Raw genomic sequence first — 25,374 nt, 5'->3', positions numbered from 1 at the left:
TACTTAATTAATAACTTACCAGTGTGTGTAACCAGCACTGCTCACAATGTACATGCCAGCAGCAGACAGAAGTCACCGGCTTTTTATATTGCTCCTAAGAACATAAATAAATCTCTTTGTTCAAACTTCAAATTGAAGAATACTAGAAAATTCGAGTCAGGTTTATGGCATTTGAACTGCGAATTCAAGTGAAGCTCATCAAAATATGGCAAGGGGTCAGGCAATGATCAAAACTGGGTTGAGGGATTAACCTTCTTACCAAAAAATTATTAAAAACATGAGGATACATCAACTCTTTGCACTCGAAAGGTGACTCATATTCACCATTCACTTTATAATAAATATTATTTAACTAGTTTATAGTAAATATTATAAACCTATAGTATTATACATATGATGTATAAGATAGCGGAGCAGAACAAGACTGGTAATTATTAATAAAGAAATTTAAAAGATGTCAGCAAATTTTTTAACTAAAAATTAAGGTTGATATCTTGCAAAAATATCTTCGAATGCAAAGGGTTAATGCAGCGTAGCATATTAACTGTAGTATAATTAACGTTAACTCACCATGCAGATAAGACACTTGAATGGTTGGCTGCGCATTTCAGCCTCCAGTTCCCGAATTCGCCCCTTGAGGGCTTCGATCACCGGCGTGTCACCGTCCCTTTTGGGCGAAGATGAGACTTCTTCCTGCTCGTTCTGACCCAGGGAAGTGGTGGTTCCCGGTTCAGGCTTCACCTCGACTAAACTTTGCCCGATTTGATCGGGTGTATGTGACGCGTGTGGCGTATGTGGCGTATGTGGTGTATTTGGCGCATTCGGGGAAATGACGGCTTCTCGAAGAGCGTCTCTTTCTTTTTGCTCTCTCGGCGTGCCCTCCATACGGGGCGTGATCACGTCGGCCTCGGAATATTGTGCCGGTCCAAATTCGGCAACGTCGTCACCATCAACCACCAGATCCACGTCCTCGTCCTCCTGTTGATTCGATCCGCCATTTCCGCCAGCGGAAGAACGATTGCTCGAGGTTGCCAAACCTACGGCTTTAAACGGTTCGAAACGCGTTATCACTCGGTTACTTTTCGCAAACGAGTAGTGTTAGTCAAGGGTTAATACAAGTTGTAAATTTTCAAAATTTCAATTACCAAATTTTCAACTCCTAGATTCCACAATTTACAAAATTCTGAAATTTACAGATTTGTAAAAATTCCAAGTCCTACAATTCCAAGTAAGTTCTCAACTTTTGAAAACTGCAAATAGCTCAATTTCAACATTTCTAGATTTCCAAATTTTTCAAATTCTGAAATTTCTAAGTTTTCAAAATTGCTGTGTTCTCATATTCCCAAATTTTGAAACTTCTGAATTTTTCTAGGGAATCCAGATTTACTTGTAACTATAGATATAGTGGAAAGAAGAATAAGAGAAACTCACCAGAAAATCCGCCAACAAGCATTGAGGTTGCTCGTACTCTTCTTTGTCCAGCCCACTCATATTCCTCAAAAGTTTCAGCGTCGCCTTCCACATCCACTTCTTCTTCGTCCAAATTGTTTTGGTTCGCAGGATTGCCATTATTATGTTTCTTCAGACACCTTTCGACGTGCTGATTCAACTCCTCTGGGGTACCAGATAATCTCTCGCTACAAACCGGACAAGAAGGCTCGTCCGCTTTTCTTTTTCGATTCTTTACACGAATTCTAGCCTGTGTAAAGGGAGAAAGAGACGACGGATATGAAGTTGTATTCTTTTGTACTTCAATTTAGGTTAACTTTAATCACTTTGTATGGCTTACTGTATATACAACAATTGATGGAGATTTAGGTATGGTTTTAATATTTGCAAACGCATTAAAGTGATCAAATAGCTCAAATTTTGGAGTGTTTCAATTTTTCCAAATTTTCTAGTTTATAGGAGATAAAACTTTCATACTCCTAAACTGGCAAGTTTCAATAATATTAAATTGGCAAAATTGTTAAATTGTTAAATTTCAGAAACCTCTAAGTTTCTATATCTCGGAATTGCTGAATTTTCAAAACTATCAAATTTTCAAAATTCCAGTTTTTTAATTTTTTGATTTTCAAAGTTTTAAATATCCAAATGATTAATTTTCCAGTTTTTCTAAAAATTTATAAAATTCTAAACTTTCAAAATTCTGAAATTATAAATCTCTAAACCTCTAAATTACTAAAACTTAAAAACTCTAAAACTCTAAAAGCCCAAAACTCTAAATGTCTACAAGTCTAAAAGTGTAAAAGTCTAAAAGTCTAATAGTCTAAAAATCTAAAACTTCAAAATTCTAAAATTACATAATTCTCAAATTCTAAAATTCATGAATTTGTTTACCTGTCGATTAGCTTTAATCCTTTTGTAAGTCTCCCATCGTCCATGAGGCGTACCATCAGCTGCCGATGGAGCGTGCAGCATAGGTCCATGGGGATGATCCTGGGGATGTCCTGGAGGCAAACTCGATCGGGATGCTCGTGCTCGCGAAGATGCCGAGGATATTTTGTAAAGTCGATCGAGTTCTTGAGCGAAATGTTGCTCCAATTCCTGTGGCCTTACGGTGACTCCACATGCTGGACAGCAAGATGGGTCCGAAGGAAACTTTTTTTTACCTGTAACAAAGTAAGGATGTCTTTGATTATTGCACTGATGAATGCCAATTTAACTTGGTATAAGCTAATAGTTTAATGGTAATATCATTTGGTACGAATTAATAACTTAATTCTAATATAACTCAGTACAGGTTAATAACCTAATACAAATTCAACCTATTACGAGTTAAGTGCATAAATGTTATTATAAACACAGTTATATTCAACGAATAAGAATTTTTTAGAATGAACCGCGAATTTCAACAGCGAACTGATATAAATACTTCGACTTTCATCTTTCGCATTTGTCGTGAATGAATCACTCGCTCATCGAAAATGAAAAGGTGTAAATTCGGTTTCACACTTGATACGCTCTTCCATCATATAACGAGGTCATAGATGTCCTCAGAACTGGATAGGCTATTCCCGTTCTTCAATTCCCTGATGTTGCATAGTCAAACTTTTGTGTACAGTTAGTACCGGTGTATAGAACATATAAACTGAATGCGTCATGCATTTGGAACTTCTTAAGAGATAGGAAAAAACTGTTGACAAAAAAGTTGAATGGTATACAAATGTCTATTTTTCTATGACCTCATTTTCTCCTGAACGCAACGATAAACTCATAAAGTGCAAATGCATTTATTTTTAAATACAATTGCATGTTTTTTTACTGGTATTAACTTCTCGAAACATTTTGCGTAAAACGTGTTAAGGTACAAAATTTAAGAAACCAATATTTCGTGTGATATCTCACATTTTTGATAGGCTACTTATTTCATTAGTGAGGATGTTTAAACGTTCTGTCTGCATGTTGTAAACATTTCATATAGCGTTTCTTTACGTTTTTCGAAACGAAATTAATGTGGTCGCCGTTTATGTTTGAAGAATGTTTAATTCGTTCTTCTGTGTCTTCCATAGAAACTAATGAACGAGAATGCAGTTTGTCTTTGAAGTAACCCCATAGAAAAAAATCGAGAAGATCACAATCGCAAGTTTACAAAAGAAAGTTAGGAATTTGAAGAAAATAGAAATATAAACATTTTAGGTACTTGGTCCTTCAATTTCTAAGTTCTTAAATTTTTCAATTTAAAAATCTTCAAATTTAAAAAGTTAGAAATTTAAAGAAAAATATAAAAATATAGAAATTTTAAATATTTCATTCTTTAATTTATGAATTCATTAATTTTTCAACTTAAATATCTTTAAATTGAAACGGTTAGAAATTGGAAGGAAAAAACTACAGCACTTAATTCTGCAATTTTCAAATTTTCAAATTTTGAACACCACCAAGTCTTCAAATTTCTATGTTTAAAAATTTGGAATTTTGAAGCAACAAATTTTTGAACAACCCTACTGAACAACTGTTCAAAACTCTAAATGCAAAATGTTCAAACAATAATACTCAAAAGTATTTTAATAAATTTTGCTTGAATCATAGTTCAACAGTTTAGGTCTATAAATTGCAACTCGCAATAAATATTTGATTCCATACTTCCGTTTTATTAGTTACAACTTAAATAACCTCCGCTATTTGCTTTTCTGCCAAGTATAATCCAAACCTTCATTTTCTAGGCCAACTCCGCAGTTACCGTGTGTTCATATATAAAAAGAAACATTCGTCATACAAATGATTTAAAAGAATTATGAGCTTTGAGAATGTTAGCTTACTAAGAAAATTCCGGATGCTGAAGTCAAATAAACTCGGCTGACTCGATGCATCTGTTACGCCATATGAATTTTAACGAAACTTGTTTAGGAAATGAATCATATTCATGTATTACGCAGTTCGATTCTTCTGATTTGCAAAGTATAAAATGATTTAATTTCTAAAATAATGAAATGTAAAAAAATTATACGGTAACTTTTATATCAAATAATGTCTAATATAAAACATGTTTGAGGAAATAAACATTAGTGATCAAGTAAAATATTTTGTTACTAACAAAAGACAATTATAAAGTGAAGTGGGGTAAGTTCGTAAACGGGGCAAGTGCGTATACAAACTATTTTTAATACAATATGAGCAAAATTTCTCCATTTAGTATGTTTGTTTCCTTGTTTTGTTTCACTATATCCCCTTTTTTATATTTCAGCTAAGAGTACTTGTTTGCAGTATAGAGTACTTGCATAATGCAGTAAAAAGAATTTTATAGCAGATTTGTTAATAATTCTGCTCTTGCCCCATTGCACATGAAATAAAGTTTCAAAGTATTTAACTTCAAGTTACGCTCTTACCCCATTTTCAGGGAGAGTGCGGAATAGTTGGCATTTTAAACAATTTCCTATAAAAATCAAAATGTACAACGAAAATTGAGGTCCTAGTTAATATTAATTAAATAGTAGTAATTGTGCAAAGCGTACGATAGCGATAGCGCTAAGTATTTACATAGCAGGCTGAAAATATTTACGTTTAAGTACCAACTTTACAAAAACCAGTCTGCACTTACCCCACTTTACCTTATTATATTATAATTTGGTTTAAAAGCAACGTTAGTATAATTTTCTTATTGGGAGAAAGGAAAAACTAAAAATAATAAATTGTAAGTACAAGTTTAATTTTTAGTTTCTTTAAACTTCGTTTCAGGAATGTACAGAAAATTCTTCACCAAAGTAGCGTATGCGCAAAAATACCCTGCTTCTGGTTTTAAATTGCAATTTATTTCTTATTGTCTTTTAAAGTGATATATAATATAAACATATACAGAATATCTTATAAATGTATAAAAACTTAGTATGAATAATGGTAAAAATTGAATTGACATTCTTCAATTTTCGCTAAGGGTAGTCAGAGGAGCACTAGCGATCACAGTTCACGTGAACCGCTCCTAAAACGCCATCGTTCGAATCACGGTCGTGAATGAAGTATAATTTCGATCGTGATTTTGTGATCACTGTAATAAATTACTGTTAGTGATTTTGTATGCCATTTCTAATGGGAAACCAATGAAGCGCCACTAGTTAACGATTTCGATGTACTAATGCATGATGCTTTGCAAACACATAGATTCAAACATGTTTCAGTGTATACAAAGTTTTGAAAGACAAATTTAATAGTTAAATCTTCTAATGGATAAGTGAAAGCTTAAGCACATAAAGTTACTGTAAAAAAAGGCAAATACGATGAATTGAAAAAAATGATAGCTAATATAAAATATTAGGGAAAATTGTAAATAAAATACAAAATATTTTATTTATACGATGAAAAGCATCTTTTTCCATAAAGAAGACTAATAAACACAGATCATGTATTTTTTGACAAATGTAATGATATGTTATATTAGTCTTCTAAACGTTGGACAAATGACGCACCTGGTGCGTCATATTCTTTATGATCCCAATGAAAGCAATGAATATTGAACCCATTTTTCAAGGATCATTTTCAGATGATTCTTAATGTTCCAAAGTCTTCGTACCTATTGAAACTTTATTTTCCATTACTTTCTTTACATTTTTCTTTCCCTCGTTGATTCTATCAAAGCTTTCTTTGAGTAATGTTCTACAGGATAATGAATTCAGAACACAAACCAATCTGATTCAACTTCCATGTGCTATACATATGTACAATAGTAATGTTTATACAATACTAGGTAACATACTGTAGTACAATAGTGTAATGTATTTATGATAGTGAAAATACAGCATATACCACATAGTAGTACTACATGGTATTAACACGAACGGGCACTCAAAACATGGATGTTGCGGATATGGAACATGTTCTATATTACGTACACTCGGGTGCAACGTAAGCCTCTTTACGATACACATACGTCATTCGAGAATGCTAAAATAGTTAAATTACTGATTGATCAAATTTTTAGATTTACAGATTTTCAAATTTTGTAATTTTTAGGCTCAAATTTAGAGAATTTCAAAATTAAAATTAAAAACAGAAAGTTAAAATTGAAAACTGTTAATTTAAAATTAAATATTGATAGTTAAAATTCAGATATAAAGCTAAAATTGAAAATTGAAAACTGTAAATTTAAAACTGAAAGTTGAAAGATAAAATTAAAAATTTAAAACTAAAATTGAAAACTGAAAATTAAAAATTGAAAACTGTAAATTAAACATTAAAAATTTAAAGTTAAAATTAAGAACTTGAAAATAAACTTGAAAATTGTAAATTTAAAAATAAAAATTGAAAGATAAAATTAAGAATTTAAAACTAAAATTGAAAGCTATAAATTAAAAATTAAAAATTAAAAATTTCAAGTTAAAATTAAGAATTTAAAAATAAACTTGAAAATTGTAATTTTAAAATTAAGAATTGAAAACTAATAGTTAAAATTGAAAACTCAAAATTGAAAATTAAGCATTGAAAGATAAAATTAAGAATGAGGAGGTAAAATTCAGAATCAAAAATTAAAAGTAAAAAATGAAATGTTGCATAAGTGGTCAATACCATATAGGTCAATACAAATGTTGGGGTATATTTTCCGTAGATTCTCGAGGGTCCGCGAGAACCGTAAGTTTGTCGGACGGGAAGAATGTCTCGGAAGGCAAGAGTATGCTCTTTTCGTTTCCGGCATCGTTTATTTGGAGAATGCCAACCGGCTATTTTCCAGCCGTTTAACATATCCTGAATCGTTCTCCTTCCGTCTCCGGTTTCTGCTTCTTTTCTCCTTCCTTTTTCAGTAACGTCGTTTTCTCTTCGTTCATTTTCTTCCGCCTTGTCAGTGCTTGCCTCCGTTCCTCTTTCGCCCCTTTCAATTAGGTACACTCGCAAATTTATGTCCGCGTCCCGCCCTCTCCCACACTCGATATTCCGTTTTCCTTTCTTTATTGAAACAGACACCTTCTGCTTCCTTTATAGGCATTGCGGAATTGCTTCGATTGGAAATAATCGCGATGCAAAATACACCGGTGAAGCGCATTCGTTTCTCCGTTTTCAACGCTTCATTGTATAGGGTGTCTCTTTAGAAAATGGTAATATTACCAAGCTAATGTTATAGTTGTAACCGCAGTTAAGCATTAAACTCATTAATTTAATTGTATTACAATATTATAGTTTCTATTATATGATAAAGTTATAAACAATGAGAATAAGAACAATTCACCACTTAAAATAAGAATTGCTTAATTTTATTTAAGTAAATATAAATTCCTGCATTATTTCAATCATAATTTGTTATGTGACTTTAATAAATATATTTTTTATTTTCAGTATTTAAAATTAATTGTTAAAATTTTAAAATATCTACTTTTAGTTTCTACTACCAATTTTATATTTCGCAATAGTTCAATTTAAATAATAAAAAATAAAATTGAGAAAATGTACCTGATATTTTTATAACATAATTTTTCCATAATTAACATTATCAATCATATAATTTTATAATATTAAACACAATTAGAAATACATTTTATAATAATAAAAGATAACAATATTCTTTTCATAAAATTCAGTTATAAATATATTTTACAATAATAAAAAATACCAATACAATTTTCATAATATTCAATTATAAATTCCGTGAAATAAAAATGAAACACCGTGTATAAACACCCTGTTTATCGATATACAGAAAAAAAGAGAAAGCTTCATACCGACATTCTTTTCGATGGAAGCTTTAATAACGTAACACCCTTCAGGCATAGGCGAGAAAATCTTTTTATTTCGCACTTGTAGGTGTCTGTTTTAATTAAAGATACGCGACCACTCTATCTTCCGTAGCCGTTCTAAAGTGTAAATGATAACGCGGTTATGGTCACGGTCAGAGGAGATAGCCCCGCGAAAAAGGGGGAGAAGCATTGTCGTTTAATCAAAACGAGGGAAACGGTGGCGATGGTTGTTGCAAAAGGGATGAAACGTCTGGAAGTACCTAAGAAAATGAGAAGAAGAAAGTGCAAAGGGGACATCGAAAGATCAACTTTGAGGAAGGCATAGAAGGTGGGACTACTGTGACCTATGCGACATATTTCGTTAATTATTACAGGTGGAAGATAAGTTTGGCATAGAGGGTGTCTTAATTTTTTACTACGAAATTTTAACAATAATGGAATATGGGAGATTATTATATTTAAAATAACACAAAGCACAATAACTTTTGAAAGACTAAATGAATTTATTATTTAAGAAAAACGACTTGGAAGGACTTCTTTAACACATTCTGTGCCACGTGCATCACCGGTGGTACACGGAAAACTTGATCGTCAGGCCACGTGTACCACCGGTGTTACGCGCAGTCATATTTATTCAATGCGCTGAAAACATATTTTATTACAAATATAATTCTGTAAACTATATTTCTACCTAAAAAATGAAGCATTATACAAGACGCAGTATAGAACAAAAGAAAAAAAGAATTACTTATGTATTGAGGATGTAATGAAATATTGTGTGATAATATATTAATCTTTAGTCAAAATATCAAATGGCCTGAACGACAAGTCAGGCAATAAAATAATTTTAAGAAAAAAAATACGCCAACTTCGAAATGCACTAAAAAGTATAAAATAATTTCTATTTCCTAATGAAGTAATTTCTATTTCATTCAATCATACAATTACGTAACAGATATGAATGAAACCTATTTACTCGTTAGGTAGTATATTAATACATTTCAACCTTTTCGGAGGCGGCGCAAATACATTTATTTTTGCTAATTTCACTGAAATGAAAATTGAACAAACAACATATAGCATATGCAAAAATAAGAAAGAGTTGATGAGATAGGGTTTTAAATACTTTATTATCAAGTTATAACAAAAGTCATAATGTTATAAAATTTTTAATGTTATAATAATAATAAATTATTATATTATAATAACACAAGAGTGATAAAATAAATAAAAATTGCCGAAGTCATAGAGGCATGTATGACCACAGTTATTATGCATTATAATCATTTTTTGAAACTTGAAAGTCATAACACAAAATTGTTACTGAAGGAATGTTTCTAAATACTAAAAACAACTCTTACATTTTAAACAAAGCAAATTCGCAAAAATTGCTTCGGGCATTTTTTTACAACTCTTCATTTGGTACAAATGAAGAGTTTATCTGGCGCCAAGTACTTTCATTACAATCTCCAACAATAAACGATTCAAAGCACATTTGCACATGAATTATACATCTCCTACCCTTAATTCATTAAAAACATTGAAAATTGTAGAAAAATAGTATAAATTATGAAGTGAACAGCTTCTTTTTTTAATATACAACTATTTACGTTCTGAATGTAAAGGATATCTTAATAATAAGAATACAACATTTTATATCTTAAAAATTTATTTGAAAAAAAATTACATAGTGAAGATTTGCAATATTTGGAAAGATACAACAAAAAATTGTATTACAAAAGTTATGTAACATTTTTAATAACTTTAGGTATTAATTTTTAATATTAATTTTTAAGTAACAAAAAAATTCCATTATCAATTAGATAAAATTAAATAATAATTATTTGATATTCATGAAAATCCTTGTCTTCTCCCAAATGTGGTGAAAATAACTCCAGTTTAGTTTCCAATAAACATTCAAGAAAGTTGACACAGTTCTTCTTTCAATATCGGTGCATAAAACCCTTTAACAATGTCACTTTTATATAAAAATTGTTGATACCACAAAATAAACTCTATAACTTTTTTCTTTAACTTAATAATTTATTAATTATTTACTCTTTGCGTCTTTACTATTCACCTTCCGAATCAGTTCTAATTGTCACATGTCAATCATCGCGAACCTGCAACCGAATCGCGCGCCGTAAATTATTATCGAAGATTGCCGAACCGTTCCGATTAGCTCAAATACATCTTATCGAAGACAGTTATTTTTTTTAACGTTCCGTTTTAACAGAAATTAATTAGGAATTGTAGTTTATTTTATTTAAAATAAAATGGCTCGGAATTATTTAAAAAAAAATTATAATTGTAATGCATCTGAAAACGAAGCTAGTAAGTAATAATAACAAATTAAAATTACTTTTCTAGGTAATAAGAAATTGTAATAAAAGAAGAATCTCAAAGTCAGGATCTGAATATGAAGACAATACGGACCAGAATATTTGAAAGAAATTAAAAAAAAGAATAACTGAAATGTTTTGCCTATTTATTTAACGATTATTATTCGTTATTCGATTATTCGTTAATTCTGAAAGCGAGATAAGTCCATTTACGTATAATAAAACATTAATTTTCTTTAGTTAGCACGTTAAACGTATTGTATAATAAACATATATTATTTAATCCCATAAAAAAATATACCACTTATTACTCAGCAATATTTTAAAATTTATTGAAATGCAAAACCCTTAAAAATGAACTCAAGTATGCTGCATTTTACGAAAATGGTAGCAAACGTGTTAATTAAATATCATGACACTTCGAACGCGTTCGAAAACGTTATAAAACCACATACTATTTTCGAACACGTCGCTGTATATTCTCACGGGTCCTGCGAATGTATCTCATACGTTGTATTCATGAAAAATTCAAGAAAGAAGGATGCCTGTTTCCTATATCACTGAAGTACAAGCTGCAGGTAATTAGCTGGGAGTTTGTGCAGTATTTACGGCCATTTAATCCGGATAGAGCAATTAGTATATATCGATGGTGCCAGGTTGGTGGTTACAGATGTAGGATAGACCCCTACCTACCACGTATAATCCGGTTTTAATTAAATAACTGAGTCTCTCTCTTTCCCCCTGCCGTTACCCCCCTCTTCGCATCAGACCCCCTCCGAACCCCTCCATCACTTCCCTCTTCGATTTCCTCTACAACATGCTACCTCGAAAGAATCTCGAACACCTACTTGTACAGTCAGCGGCAAATCTGGATTTTCTAGGGAAAATATGACGACCACGTGGGAGCTTACCCATTTACTTTTGAGGGTAGGTTAAGAATTTAGGGATACTCGTATTTGGGAATATAGAACACTCAGAATTTAAGATCTAAGAATACTGAGATCTTGTGACAGGATTTAGGGATTTTTTACATTGTTAGATATGTACTCTAGGGATTTTGTGATTTAGGAATTTGGAAATGTAGGAATTTAGGGATTTAAGAATTTCAGAGAATAAAAATTTGGAGAGTTAGAGATTGGAAGACTTAGGAATTTGAAGACGTAGCAATTTAGGGATTTATGAATTTAGTGACTTATGTTTTAATGCCTAGAGATTTATGTAGCTTATTTTTCGAAAATTTACCGACATGGAAATATTAAAATTTGGAAACCTAGGAATTTGAAGATATAGGAATTTTTGGATACATTTGAGGACCTAGGAATATCTGAATCAAGCGATGCAAGAGTCTAGAAATTTGCGCTCGCAGAAAATTGAGATCTATGAATTTTCAAATGTGGAAATTTCGGAATTTAAATGTTTAGAAATCTAAGAATCCAGCAATTTGAAAAATTTGAGAAATTTAGAAATATGAAAATTTTTAAATTTACATAGATGGATTTGTCCAAAGAACCTACGTTGCACCCGAGTGTACCTGAAGGGAAACTTGTTTGAACCTATCAAGCTTCTGGTTTTCATCCTTACAGAATAATCACTACTTTATATCAATTTCGTTTCATTGATTCTGAGGACTGCAACAATGAATTACTTAATTATAATTAAACTTACAATTAAAATTATAAGTTCGCTCCATTTTTGTTTATTTCACTATTACAAACAATACTATTTCTTTCTTTTTATATAATATCACACAAGAATATATGAACTATGTACTATCAGTCAAAATGATAATATATATGTTATCTTCAATTTTTTTAACAAAAGTACCAGTTTTTCAAATTCTGGCAAATGATATACAAACTTTACGACAATGTATCTCATTATTATTGCGTATGAGGATTCACGTAGATTACTGTATTATTATAGTAATCAACTTTTTGAACAACCTAACATATTAGCAAACAGGATCGTGCCACATGCTGCGTTTATATCGCCATGCGTTATATGGCTGACAAGGTTAAGAGGTATATCGCTATACGTTGCATCGCAACCTTTACCAGGAGTTTTATTTATCATGAGCTACATTTACCGCCCGTTTTAGTTACACGCTGTATTCAGGAGTTGTATACACCAAGAGATGAATTTATTACACGTTGTATTCCATATACGCTGCATTTACCACGCGTTGTTTTCATTACACGTTGTATTCGTCACGCGATATATTCGCCGTGCGTTGTATTTATTACGAATTGTATTCGTGACGCGTTATATTTATCACGCATTATATTCGCTGCATATTGTTTTTATCACACATTGTATTCATTACGGACTGCATTTGTCGGGCATGGTCAAGTATTGAATTTGTCAAGCGTTGGTTTCGCCATGCGTTGTTTATGTCGTTATTACGGATTGCATTCGTAACGCGTTGTAATTGCCACACGTTGTAATCATCACATGTAATTACCACGCGCTGTAATTACTACGCGTTGTGTTTGCGATGCGTTGTAATTACTACGCGTTGTGTTCACGATGCGTTGTGATTATCATGCGTTGCATTTACCACGCGTTGCAATTACCACGCATTGCAATTATCACGCGTTGCAATTACCGCGCATTGTAATTACCACGCGTTGTAATAACCACGCGTTGTTTTCACCGTAAGTACCACGCATTGCGTTCACGACGCGTCGTAATTATAATTACCACACGTTATTGTCGTAAGTGCCATGCGTTGCATTCACCACGCACTGCGTTCGCCACGCGTTGTAATTATTACGCATTTCAATTACCACGCATTGTAGTGAGCACGCGTTGCATTTATCACGCGTTGTTTTCGTGACGCATTGTATCTATCACGCGTTATATCCATAACGGGTTGTAAACTTTTCGCATTTTATTTACTGCGACTTGCATTCACCACGCGCTGTATTTACTACAAGCTGTCTTTCCAACATAGTATTCACCACGCGCTACATTCATCACGCGTTATAATCTCTGCACATTTTACTTATCACGCGTTGTACTCCCTAAATGTTGTGTTTACGAAGCGTTGTAATTTCTACATTTTATTTATCACGCGTTTTATTTAGTACGAGCTGTGTTCACTGTTTTATTTGCCCCAAACTGTATATATCATGTGTTACATACATCGCACAATATAATCCCTAAACACACCTATCACACGTTACTCACTCATTTCACATAGTACCAAAAACTAGTATATGATAACAAATAACCTCTATCGTTCCTCTGAACAGATACACACATAACACGTCACTCAATAAGTCCCCGGTCTGACACATATATGGCGATACTGGTGACAAACCCACGTTATTTTCGAATGATACTAACCTTCAAACAGTACGTGTCAAAATTTCATGGTATTCTGACCGATAGTTTAGAAGTTACAGTCATTTTAGTACCCCCAGTTTCGTAATTTTGAAGACAATGGATAGAAAGGAATTTCGTGTGTTGATTAAACACTGTTTTTTAATCGGAAAAAATACTGTTGAAGCCAAGAAGTGACTTGATAAACATTATAGGGACTCTGCACCAGGAAAATCAACTATCATTGACTAGTATGCTGAATTTAAACACGGTCGTACAAGCACCGATGATGCTGAACGCTCTGGTTGCCCAAAATCAGCAGTTATTCCGGAAAACATAAAAAATATCCACAAAGTAGTTTTAAAAGACCGTAAACTTAAGTTGCGTGAGATAGCTGATGCCTTGAAGATATCAGAAGGTAGTGTCTTCACAATTTTGCATGAAAATTTGGGCATATGCAAATTGCTTTCAAAGTGGGTGCCGCGTTTGCTGTTTCACGAAGGCAATGCGCCGTGTCACGAGTCGATGAACACGATGGTTCAATTGAATGAATTACGTTTTGAATTGTTTCCCCACACATCGTACTCCCCAGATTTGGACCACAGCGACTACTGACTTTTTGCAGATATGAAAAAAGTGCTTCAGGCAAAGAAATTTGGCTCAAATGAAGAAGCGATTGCGGAAACTGAGGCTTATTTTGGGGGCAAAGACAAATCGTTTTATATAAACAGAATTGAAAAGTTAGAGGCGCGTTGGAATCAATGAATCACACTGGAAGGAAAGTATATTGATGATTAAAGTGGAATTTCTAAAAAAAAATTTGTTTTTCTTAGTTAGACCGGAGACTTATTGAGTGATGTGTTATACGATAAAAATTTAAAAGTCCACATGATATTTTGGTCAACACGAATCAAAACAGCGGGTACAAGCGGCGACACTCTGGGCAGCTTTGATGTTTGGCGAACCGTTTAAATTGGTATAGATGAGCGGGAAATTTAAATCAAGCGAATTTTATTTCATTGAACCTCTAATAATTAGAAAATTTGTCGTGAATTTTCTCTATATTATTATTTTTCACAGTACATACAGTTTTACAACATTGAAGGGAGGGTTTGCAAAAGGGTGGCATGTAAAATGATTAATTTATAAAATATATTTGTAGAATATATATTGCAGAAATTATTACTACAAAAAACTTACAAAGAAATAAAGTATTTATTAAAAAAGAGTACAGATGAATGCAATACAGAGAAATGATAAAATATTTGTTATTTATTATTAAAATAAAAGTTTTTAATTTTTAAATAATATTTAATAATAAACTTATTATTTATTATTGAAATATTTATTATATTTGAATGGGTTACAGAAAATGACAGAATATTTATTCGTGTTTATTACAAATTACAAATAAACAGCAAGGTATTTCGTACAAATAAGTTACAGACGAATATGCAGAAACTACTAATTATCTAACGCCATACTTATGCACTATGTACATTCGCTTTTCGGAATACTACTTCGAAATCACGCACCCCGATTCATTTTGTATGGCCATTTAAATTGGTGTATAATTCAGTCTTTCTCTAAAAGTAATCACTTTATGTCGTCTCTTATGCCTACTCTTTAACCGTTCGTGGCCAAAAAATGAACACCTGTTGTAATATTCTCGATTGAAAGGACACGCAAGTAGCATTTGATACTCGGACGATAAAAGAAAAAAAAGTTGGAAATCCAAGTCGACGATAAGTGCGGTGAAACATATCGTTCGATATGGCTCGTTGGCCAGAAAGGGTTGTCGGTGGTTTCGCGGCGTGGCATCACCATCGTCGATTCTCTCAGGCATTTAACCGCAACTGTTGTCGGCTGGATGGGCTGGGTTACTGCCCCTAAACACACCGCCACGATCAACCACCTTATACCTTTGCGAATCGATCCTTTACTAATTCCTTTCCTACATTCCTCTCTACTGTTTCATGTTCAACCGTGGATCTTGCCTTTCCCTAATGGCTGATTCAAAAAACGAGGGGACAAATTTTTCTACTGAATTTGTTGGACCTTCTTATTTGTTATAGCTTTGAGCAATGATACTTGTGAATAAATTGTAATTTTTTCAATAATTGCATTTCTTGAATATATTTCTTAAAATCTTATGTAGAAAAAGTTACTGTTTACAGACATAATCCATAGAACTCCTTAATTTCTTTTACTGACGCCTTAATTCACAGAATAGGTCAAGAATATATTATATTATACTGTAATTACTTATAATGTACTATAAGTAATAAATAAATAAAAATATATATATTTCTAACCTAACCTAATCTAACCAATCTATTTATCTGAATTATTTACAAGATCCAAGAGAAATTAACCATACTAGACAAAAAGTGCTAAAAGTGAATTATTCCTTAAAATTGATAAATGTATAACTAGAAAATATTAATAATAATGCAAGTATTAAATAAAATTATTCACAAGCAAGTGTATCTTCTGCCACGCCGCCATTTGTAACCTAGCCTAACCAATCTATTTATCGGAATTATTTGTAAGATCCAAGAGAAATTAACCATACTAGACAAAAAGTGCTAAAAGTGAATTATTCCTTAAAATTGATAAATGTATAACTAGAAAATATTAATAATAACGCAAGTATTAAATAAAATTATTTACGAAGGTACTTTCTACCACGCCGCCATTTTCCCATAAAATAGTACCACTCGTTCACCACTTAACATTCACGCCTCTGATAAGAACTCGTCGTTTAAAATACCTAATCAAGACGTAGAAACTTCTTTTACAGTTTCCATTTCCACGTCAATTTCTCCAACATAATAAAATGAGAATCGCAGTAATTTCGATCTCATTAGCGTCACTTACTACATACGTAACTACTAAAACATTAATTACATTTTTGCTCCGGACTACTGAACAGTACATCCGTTCATTATCAGATTAACCGTGAAGAAGGAAGAAAAATCGTGATATCGAAACAAGTTGACGGAGCGTGTATCACTGTGAATCCAACGCTAGATGATCGGCGGCCATCTTGTGCAACTTTTTGTCCTTGGCAAAATGCAAAAACGGCGAACACACCTGCCGTGTAACGAGCCTCGACTTACATACAAAGTTTTCTTAATAGAGACACGAACATTGAGAAATGCTCGCTTTCGTGTTTCATTGCGAACATAAACCTCAGAGCGTTTCGATCGTTCTGGAATTTTTGCCCCATACGCGATAACCGGCGTCATTTCAAAACTCATGTCCCCGAAGGAGATGCGAAACGATTGCTAGCGAACGATTTGCCTTGGCATGTTTAAGAACTGGTTTCACCTGATATTTTGTCGTTTACAAAGAAACTGTGTAAATTTCAATCAGCTGTTTCTGCCTCTCGCCTCGTCTTGATTTTCATTTCCTCGACCGAGGCGATCTCAATGACACAAAGATACCGAATAACGTTTTGGGTCAAAGGAATGTCGATCAATAATATTTTGTACGTCGATCAACGCTGGCACAATTTATATGGTAATCTTGAAAAATGGAACATACGTGAGAAAATTTATTTCGTATTTTTATTATTGTTTATTTGAAGGCATAGAAGTGTATTGCATTTGTACTGTAATTTGAAATACCGAAGTGTCAACATAAAATTGGCAATGTTATTTAATTTACCACGTCGTAAATAACAGACTGATATTTGTGAACGAATTGCAATTTTCACATTTTCATTTAATTTAACGAAGAGTAAGCAACTTGTAAAAGGTACTGAGGAGAAGAGTAAATCATTTAATTTGTAAATGATATACAGATAAAATCAAATGTACCAATAATGTGAGTAGTCATTTAATTTTTATAGGTTTATGTTAATTTTGTAATCATTTTGAGGACATAAAATGTGATGCGGAATTATAGGCTTTAATGCTTCATGATGAGTTTAATTTTAGAAATTTTAAGATTAAAAAATTGGAAAGTTATGAAGTTTGAATATTTAAGGATATAAGAATTTGGGAATTTGAAGATTTAAAAATATTGACTCAGAATTTTTGAAAATTTGAGAATTTGAATTTGATAATTTGAAAATTGGAAAACTTGTAAGTATGTAAATTTAAGAATTCTCAAGTCTTAATTAACGAAAGTTAATTAATGAAAGTTAATCTAATATCGAAATATTTAATTACCAACTACAATTTAATAAATTAGTTCATAATTGAATAATTAAAAATTTCAAAACTTTAATAGCAATCACATCCATAGGATGATGATGATGATTAATGTTATGGGCATCGACTGCCATGGTCATTAGCCCAACATCCATAGGAACTTTCACACTTTACTATTTAAAAGAACAAAAGCTTCCTAAAAAATATTTCATAAAAAATCTGCTACAAACTTATGAAGAACATACTACAAAATTATCAAGAAAAATGAGAAACAAAATGTTATCCGTTAGAAACAGTTAACACAAAGCGAGTGAGGAATATGGTGCCACACTAAACCCTGATATCATAATACGAGAAAACGAATGGAGTAATAATAATCGTTATCGATGCACATTCTCACGAACGAATAAGAAAGACAACATAACAGCAGGCTGCGAACGAATGAACAAGCAAAAAGAAGAGAGTAGTACGAGTAGAGCGATGTTCATCTCGTCGATGAAATATTGAAATAGCTTTTTGGCCGTTCTCGTAGAACGTAATGGCCCAGCAGTTCACGAAGTAGTAAGAATGGCAATTGCACTAAGCCGATTATTATTGGCGCATTTCATCTCGCATCGACGAAAACGCACCTGCCGTTTGAACGATCTTCGATCTTAATCGACCACTTAATTATCTCCATACAAATCGAATGAAACGCGAGCTCTGCGGTTCGTAGCCGATGAAGCATAAAACATGAGTTTATTTTGAAAGTCGGGCAGGGCCAATTTAGAAAAAAATGAACGTAACGATAACGATAGACAAAAAACATATTTTTATTTCTAAGAAATTTGTTGGGAAAATAAATTTAGCTCCGACGAATTTTAGTAACAGAAGTTCTAGTTCAGTTTCTAATAAACACTCAATAATGTCGATACAGTTCTTGTTTTAGTTTCAACGCACAAAACTTCGATAACAATTTCACTTAACAATTTCACTGTTATGTTATGTCACAGTTAAGAATTGTTGCACTTTCCAAATGAAATCTACGATTCTCTTCTTTAATTTCATAAATTATTAACTACACATCTTTATTTTATTTATTTACACTATGTCTTTACTTTTCGTCTTCCGGATCTATTCTAATCGCCACGTGTCAACCGTCACGGACCGGCAACCGACTCGCGCGCCGTAAACTATCGAAGATTGCCGAATCATTCCGATTAACACGTCCTGTCGAAGACACGCAGTTATTCTTCTTTAACGTTCATGTTTAAATTAAATATGAATTGTGTTTTATTTTATTAAAAAAAAATGTTACATTGTATGTCGTCTTTTCATCACATTGTTTATTTAAACTTTAATTCGTGTCTATAAAACAGTACAATACGTTAAATCTTCTTTCTTATATCATATTTCTTTTGTATAAAAGGCCTTGCCCATAAATAAACGAGTTCTAGTAAGAATCACAAATAAGTACTGCGTTTTGACATTAAAGATATATTTATTTGCTTTCTTATGATCCAAAGATTTGGCAAGCATTAGTGGAGTTGAGAATGATGTGCTACACGGTACATGTTATTATATAGATTTCAAAGTGGTAACGGTTTCTAACGGTAAACGTCAACCGATTGCTCTGAAAATCAATAGGTGTTGAGTCCTAATGATAAGTAATTCATTGCAAAAAGCATAATTCAAAAATTCGAAACCGTTGGGAAGTTATGGTGCGAATACACAGACACACGGACACCATCTGCAATCTCAATAAGTACTGCTGTACTTTTTTTTTTTTTTATCGAGGGGAAATCTTCGAGAAGACACCCCCACAAGTACTGCTGTACTACGCAGTACTTAATAATTTAACTTTCCAACTCGTGCGTCGTAAATTACCGAAGATTGCCGAATCGTTCCGATGAATTCGTACGCGATCAATCGAAGGCAATCGTTCTTTCTTGACGTTCAACAAAAATCAATTAACATTAATATAAAATTAATTTTATATTTACTCGTCATTTCAAGTTTCAAAAGTTTCAAAACTCTATAAAGCTTCGGATTCGAGTTTCGAAAATTGTAAAGTTCGATTCGAATTCGTCTACTTCCGATATATCTAACTCAATCGTTCATTTAATATGCAACCTAATACATATTTTAGCTGCGAATATATTGCTGTTTGAATACTTCGGATCGTAAAGTTCTGTCTCATAGCGTGTTCAATCGTAGGAATTGCGTGGGTTTGATGTACAACGAGACCCACTAGAAGTTGTAAAAGCGAATTAGGAGACCCTCAACTTTTCTCGCGACGTATGTCTTCTTTCTGCGCGCCTCGAATTTATGTGCGAATTTCTTCGCTCAACAACGCGTGTCACACGAACGTGAAATACTTTACTGGATTGGAGCTCGAGAGAAATGAACGGAAGCTAAATTTGTAAAGCTTGAAGAGAGATGAAACTACTGGGGTAAAAAAATACATACGTTGAGAGGACAGGGGTGGAATTACGGCATGGAACAAGGAACGGAAATGATATTGGATGGAACATTTATCGTTTCAAAGGTATCGCGTGTACAGCCGTAAAACTAAACGACGTCATACGTTCAAATATTCAGCAAAGTTTGAGTTAATTAACTCTACCCGAAGCGTTAAACCTTTTCAAATACAATCAGCACAAAGAGATGGAACATTTTAGCTTTTGTATTATAGTGAACAAAGAATCAGGTAAATCTTATTATCAGACATTTTGTATGAATATGGTCATTCATAAAACGTTCTTTTTTATTAACATATAAAGATTTTTGTTTACAATGTTGATTACTGGTTCGTCTCTTTAAACTTTTACATAAATGAATTATAAGTAAATCATGAATCGTAAATCATAAATAAAGAAAAAAAAAGAATAATTATTAATAAAGTGTCAATTTCATTAACAAAATATACTATAATTTTTATAATTATAATATTACCACAAATAACCTGTTGATTAATTAATAATCTGTTTACAGAGATTATAACCCCTTGTAATTTTCAATAATCACCTATTGTAAAATTTTTTATATAAAACTCAAAATACAAAGCTTACATAATTTCCTCAAATGAATAATATAATAGGTTTTCAATTACTGTACTAAACATTAGTTCACTGAATTATTTTTTGAAAATACTCAAAAACACTATTTAAACTTAATACAACATACAGTTGTATATTTGTTTTATTATATAGCTGAGGTCCAAACGAATCCATCAATCAGTACTGACTCTCACGTGAACAAAAATTTAAACAAACTAGGCAACAGATGTACACATGATGTTTGTCACAATAAAATTTCCTCTGTCAAACTTTCTATCAGTTATTTCACTCTGTCCATCAGTGGCCTATTTTTTATGAATTTTTTGTACTTTGTGAAGGTCATAGTAATATAAGAATTCATTTTGATACCAGTTATTATCTTGTGATGATGGTAACATGTTCAGTTAAAAAAACTAAGATGTCTTCGACATCTTTAAAAAAATGACCTCCAGAAAAATTTCTTAACCATCATAATATTTGTCTCTTTGAATAGAATTTCTCTGATATTTTTTATTATAAAAAATAGGCAAGAGGTGGGATATATTGTGAGTGGGATACACTGTGGGAGATTGGGAAAATTCGGTATGCATGAAAGGGTGCTTGTCCTTAGATAAGATCCTTTCAGGAAGTGTACTTACGAAGACGGTGCATGCATTGCTGAAGCAATAGGGAACATCCTCCAACCCTTATGTCTTATACCCTTAACGGCCAAACTTATGGCGCACCCTTCAACTATGGTGAAGCTCGTAGCTATGGTGCAAGCATCGTATCAAATACCGATTAAACAATAAAGTATAGAATTTAGTTTTAAAAATCTCTCATGTGGTGTGTAATTAAAATTGGACAATGACGAGTATGTACGTCAAAAAAGTGAAACAAAATAAGGAAGGATTATGTTTTTATGAGGTACAAGAATAAAAATTCGTTAAGGTTAACTGAATTGAAATAAAGTTTTGGATTGACAATATGTTCAGATTAATAGTATGATTATTAGTATTTTAGATTTAGGTAATTTGAACTTTTATCAATTTAGAAACTTAATTAGAAATAAACAAATTTGGTAATTTGAAATAATTAGGGAATTCAGAAATTTGGACTTTTTAATTTTTTGTGATTTTAAAGTTTGGGATGTTATGGATCCAGACATGTTAGAATTGAAAATTTGGACATTTGAAAATATACAATTTTAGATATTTAGAAGATTGTTAATTGAAAATTTTGGGAGCTTAATAATACAGAAAATTATGCTTTTATAAATTGAGAATAAAATAGTGAAAATTTACAATTTTGAAAATTTTGTATTTCAACAATTTGGAAATTTAAAAATTGTATAATATAGAGATTTCATGATTTAAAGATTTAGACATGTAAGAATTGTATAATTTAAGGATTCATAAATTTAAGAATAACATAATTTAAGAATTTGAAAATTTAAGGATTTAGAAATTAAAAAATTTCTTTATTTAGGGATTCATAAATTTAAGAATTTAAAAATTAAAAAATTTCATAATTTAGAACATTTTGAAATGGGAATTTGAGAACTAAAAAATGTAGAAATGTAAAAGTTTGTAAATCTGTAAATTTGAAATTTGAAAATTTAGATATTTATAAATTGTGTAAATACACACATAAATTTTACAAATCTATTAGAATCAGTCCTGGTGTTAATATTCATTTACGTATACAGTTATGGCGACGAAAGTTTATGAGTATTGCCATACCGTGATACCAGTGGCATTCACTTTTATTTACTTTATAGTACGAAAAATATACAGATTAAATTTATGGTGCTGGTCACTAATAATCTTCACAGAATTCAACATGATAGTGCTTAACGCATTCGATCCGGGGTAGCAGGTGCAGCTCCACTGCAATAAAACAATACCGTGAAAAATATTTTCGAATCTACAACATACACCTCATACGGTCCTAACCTAACATATTTGAACCACATTATGCCGCCACTTCTTAATTTCATGTACTTCTATATTTATGCAATTTTAAACTCAAACATTAGCATGTGTCTTAAAACACAGACGATACTGAAGTTTTTAAACTTCCAAATTTCTGGTTCCAAATTCGCACATCCTCAAATTTTTATGGTTTATTATTCCTCGCAGTTAAAATACAAAGTCGAAACACACATTGTATTTTTTTACAATCAGACGTATCAGAAGATTACCTTTGATTTTTTTTAAACTGTTTATTTCGAAAGAGGTGCAAGTTCACCTTAGCTTGAAATTATTTATTTTTAGTCGAATATACAATTTAGCTCCGGCAAATTTTAGTAATACCTTATAAGTTCTAGTTCAGTTTCTAAGAAATACTCAATAAAGTCAATACAATTCTTATTTTAGCATTGACGCATAAAACTTCAACAATTTCACTGATATTTTAGAAGTATTGTAATTTCCAAATGAAACCTACAACTTTCTTCTTTAATTTAATAAATTATTAACCACGCGTCTTCCCTGTGTTACTTATTTACACTATATGTCCTTACTTTTCGTCTTCCAAATCTATTCTATAATAATTGCCACGTGTCAACCGTCGCGGACCGGCAGCTGATTCGTGCGCCGTAAATTATCGAAGATTGCCGAATCGTTCCGATTGACACGTATACGATCTATCGAGGACATAAAGTCGTTCTTTTTTGACGTATATGTTCAACAAAAATTAATTACAAATTAATTGTATAATTGATCAAGATTCCAAGTTTTGAGAGTTTCAAAACTTTATACAGTTTCGGATTCAAGTTTCAAGAACATCAAGATTCGATTCGAACACGTCTTCCGAAATTTCGATGCTTTATAATTCCTCGCAATAGAGGCACAAAGTTGAAGCGTACATTGTTTTTTCAACAAGTTATCCGACATATTAGAAGTCAAATTTGATTTAAAGGTACTTTCCACCCCCTTCAAATTTTTTAATCTAATTTTAGAACCGAGCACAGTTGTCCTGTATTTATTTTTCTCGACAAGACTCGATAAAATTGTTGAAACGGAAGAGCATCCAAGGTCAAGCTGGTCCGAGTCTTTCGAGGAGCATTGTTTTCGTTGCTCGTTCGAGGGCTCTACGCGGATTGTCCGATTTGCAACCCCTCGGGTGTTCGCACACGCTTAATATCAAAGAATTTTGCTGGTCCGTAGCGACAGAAGCGAAAGAAGGGGGCAACAAAGAGAGGAAGGCACGCAGTTTTGGGAAAAAGCGGCCGGATGGTAATCTTTCCTTTGGCCGATGTGCAGGATCACGCGCCACCGCGTTCGCATCCCCTCGTCCCTTCATATAGACATTCCTTTCTTCTGTCGGTCCTTCCTCTTCCTGTTACATCCTGTCTTTCGCTTCTGACTTCTTACACGACCGCTAACAACTACTCGCTACCTTCTACTGCGTTCTTCAAATCGAATCAGCTCGGTTCCTATTATTTCCTGCTGCTTTCACGTCGAACCTTTTACGCTACTTCTGTAAATAAGATAAATGTACTAGTGTGTGAACGAGCTTTGGTAATTAATTAACTGGGAATTTTGTTAATAATATTGATAACTATTCTGAACGTTTGAACTAATAAAAATTAAGGTGATGTGGGGCAAGTTCGTAAACGGGGCAAGAGCGTATACAGGCTATTTTTATTACAATATGAGCGAAATTTCTTCATTTAGTATGTTTGTTTCCTTGTTTTGTTTCACTATAATAATGCTGTATGAAATCTATTTATCGATTAAAAAGTAACAGAAGAAATAATTTGAGAATATCGAATGATTCTTTTAATTTAACAAAAGAGTATCTTAAGAATATAATAACATCCTTTTAGTTTAACAAAAGAAAGAACAAAAAATTGATACATATTATTATTAATTATAAGCTGAAGTAGGGTAAGTTCGTAAACGGGGCAAGTGCGTATACAGGCTACTTTGATTACAAGATGAGCGAAATTTCTCCATTTAGTATGTTTGTTTCCTTGTTTTGTTTCACTATATCCCCCTTTATATTTCAGCTAAGAGTACTTGTTTACAATATAGAGTATTTGCATAACGCAGTAAAAAGCATTTTATAGCAGATTTGTTAATAATGCTGCTCTTGCCCCATTGTACATGAAATAAAGTTTCAAAGTATTTAACTTCAAGTTACGCTCTTACCCCATTTTCGGGGAAAGTGCAGAGTAGTTGACATTTTAAACAATTTCCTATCAAAATCAAAATATACAAGGAAAATTAAGGTCCTAGTCAATATTAATTAAATAGTAATAATTGTGCAACGCGTTCGATATCGACAGCGTTAAGAATTTACATAGCAGACTAAAAATACTTACGCTTAATACCAACTTTACAAAACCCAGTCTGCACTTATCCCA

The 25,374-nt window shown here is 32.3% G+C and overlaps 1 protein-coding gene and 1 long non-coding RNA gene across 5 annotated transcripts in view; both read right to left on the bottom strand.

Annotated features, from left to right (window-relative positions):
• The window catches only part of LOC100876912 (E3 ubiquitin-protein ligase Rnf220), a 341,536-nt gene that overhangs the window by 6,169 nt on the left and 309,993 nt on the right, over positions 1–25,374 (bottom strand). For all 4 annotated transcript variants that reach the window (XM_076534797.1, XM_076534796.1, XM_076534798.1 and 1 more), the window contains 4 exons: positions 2,341–2,612; positions 1,432–1,699; positions 571–1,043; positions 20–94 (listed from right to left, as the gene is read on the bottom strand). In XM_076534797.1, coding sequence (XP_076390912.1) covers positions 20–94; positions 571–1,043; positions 1,432–1,699; positions 2,341–2,612 — 1,088 coding nt within the window. The remainder of the gene's footprint in view (positions 1–19; positions 95–570; positions 1,044–1,431; positions 1,700–2,340; positions 2,613–25,374) is intronic.
• LOC143265059 (uncharacterized) lies at positions 22,726–23,444 on the bottom strand. The gene is made up of 2 exons (XR_013039173.1): positions 23,206–23,444; positions 22,726–22,891 (listed from the first exon to the last, which is right to left on the bottom strand). It is a non-coding gene; the product is annotated as an uncharacterized LOC143265059 (long non-coding RNA).

The sequence above is a fragment of the Megachile rotundata genome, chromosome 8 (assembly GCF_050947335.1).
Source record: "Megachile rotundata isolate GNS110a chromosome 8, iyMegRotu1, whole genome shotgun sequence".
NCBI classification, from domain to species: Eukaryota; Metazoa; Arthropoda; class Insecta; order Hymenoptera; family Megachilidae; genus Megachile; species Megachile rotundata.
Note: the sequence above shows the minus strand (reverse complement) of the source record. Positions and strands in the feature narration are given on the sequence as shown.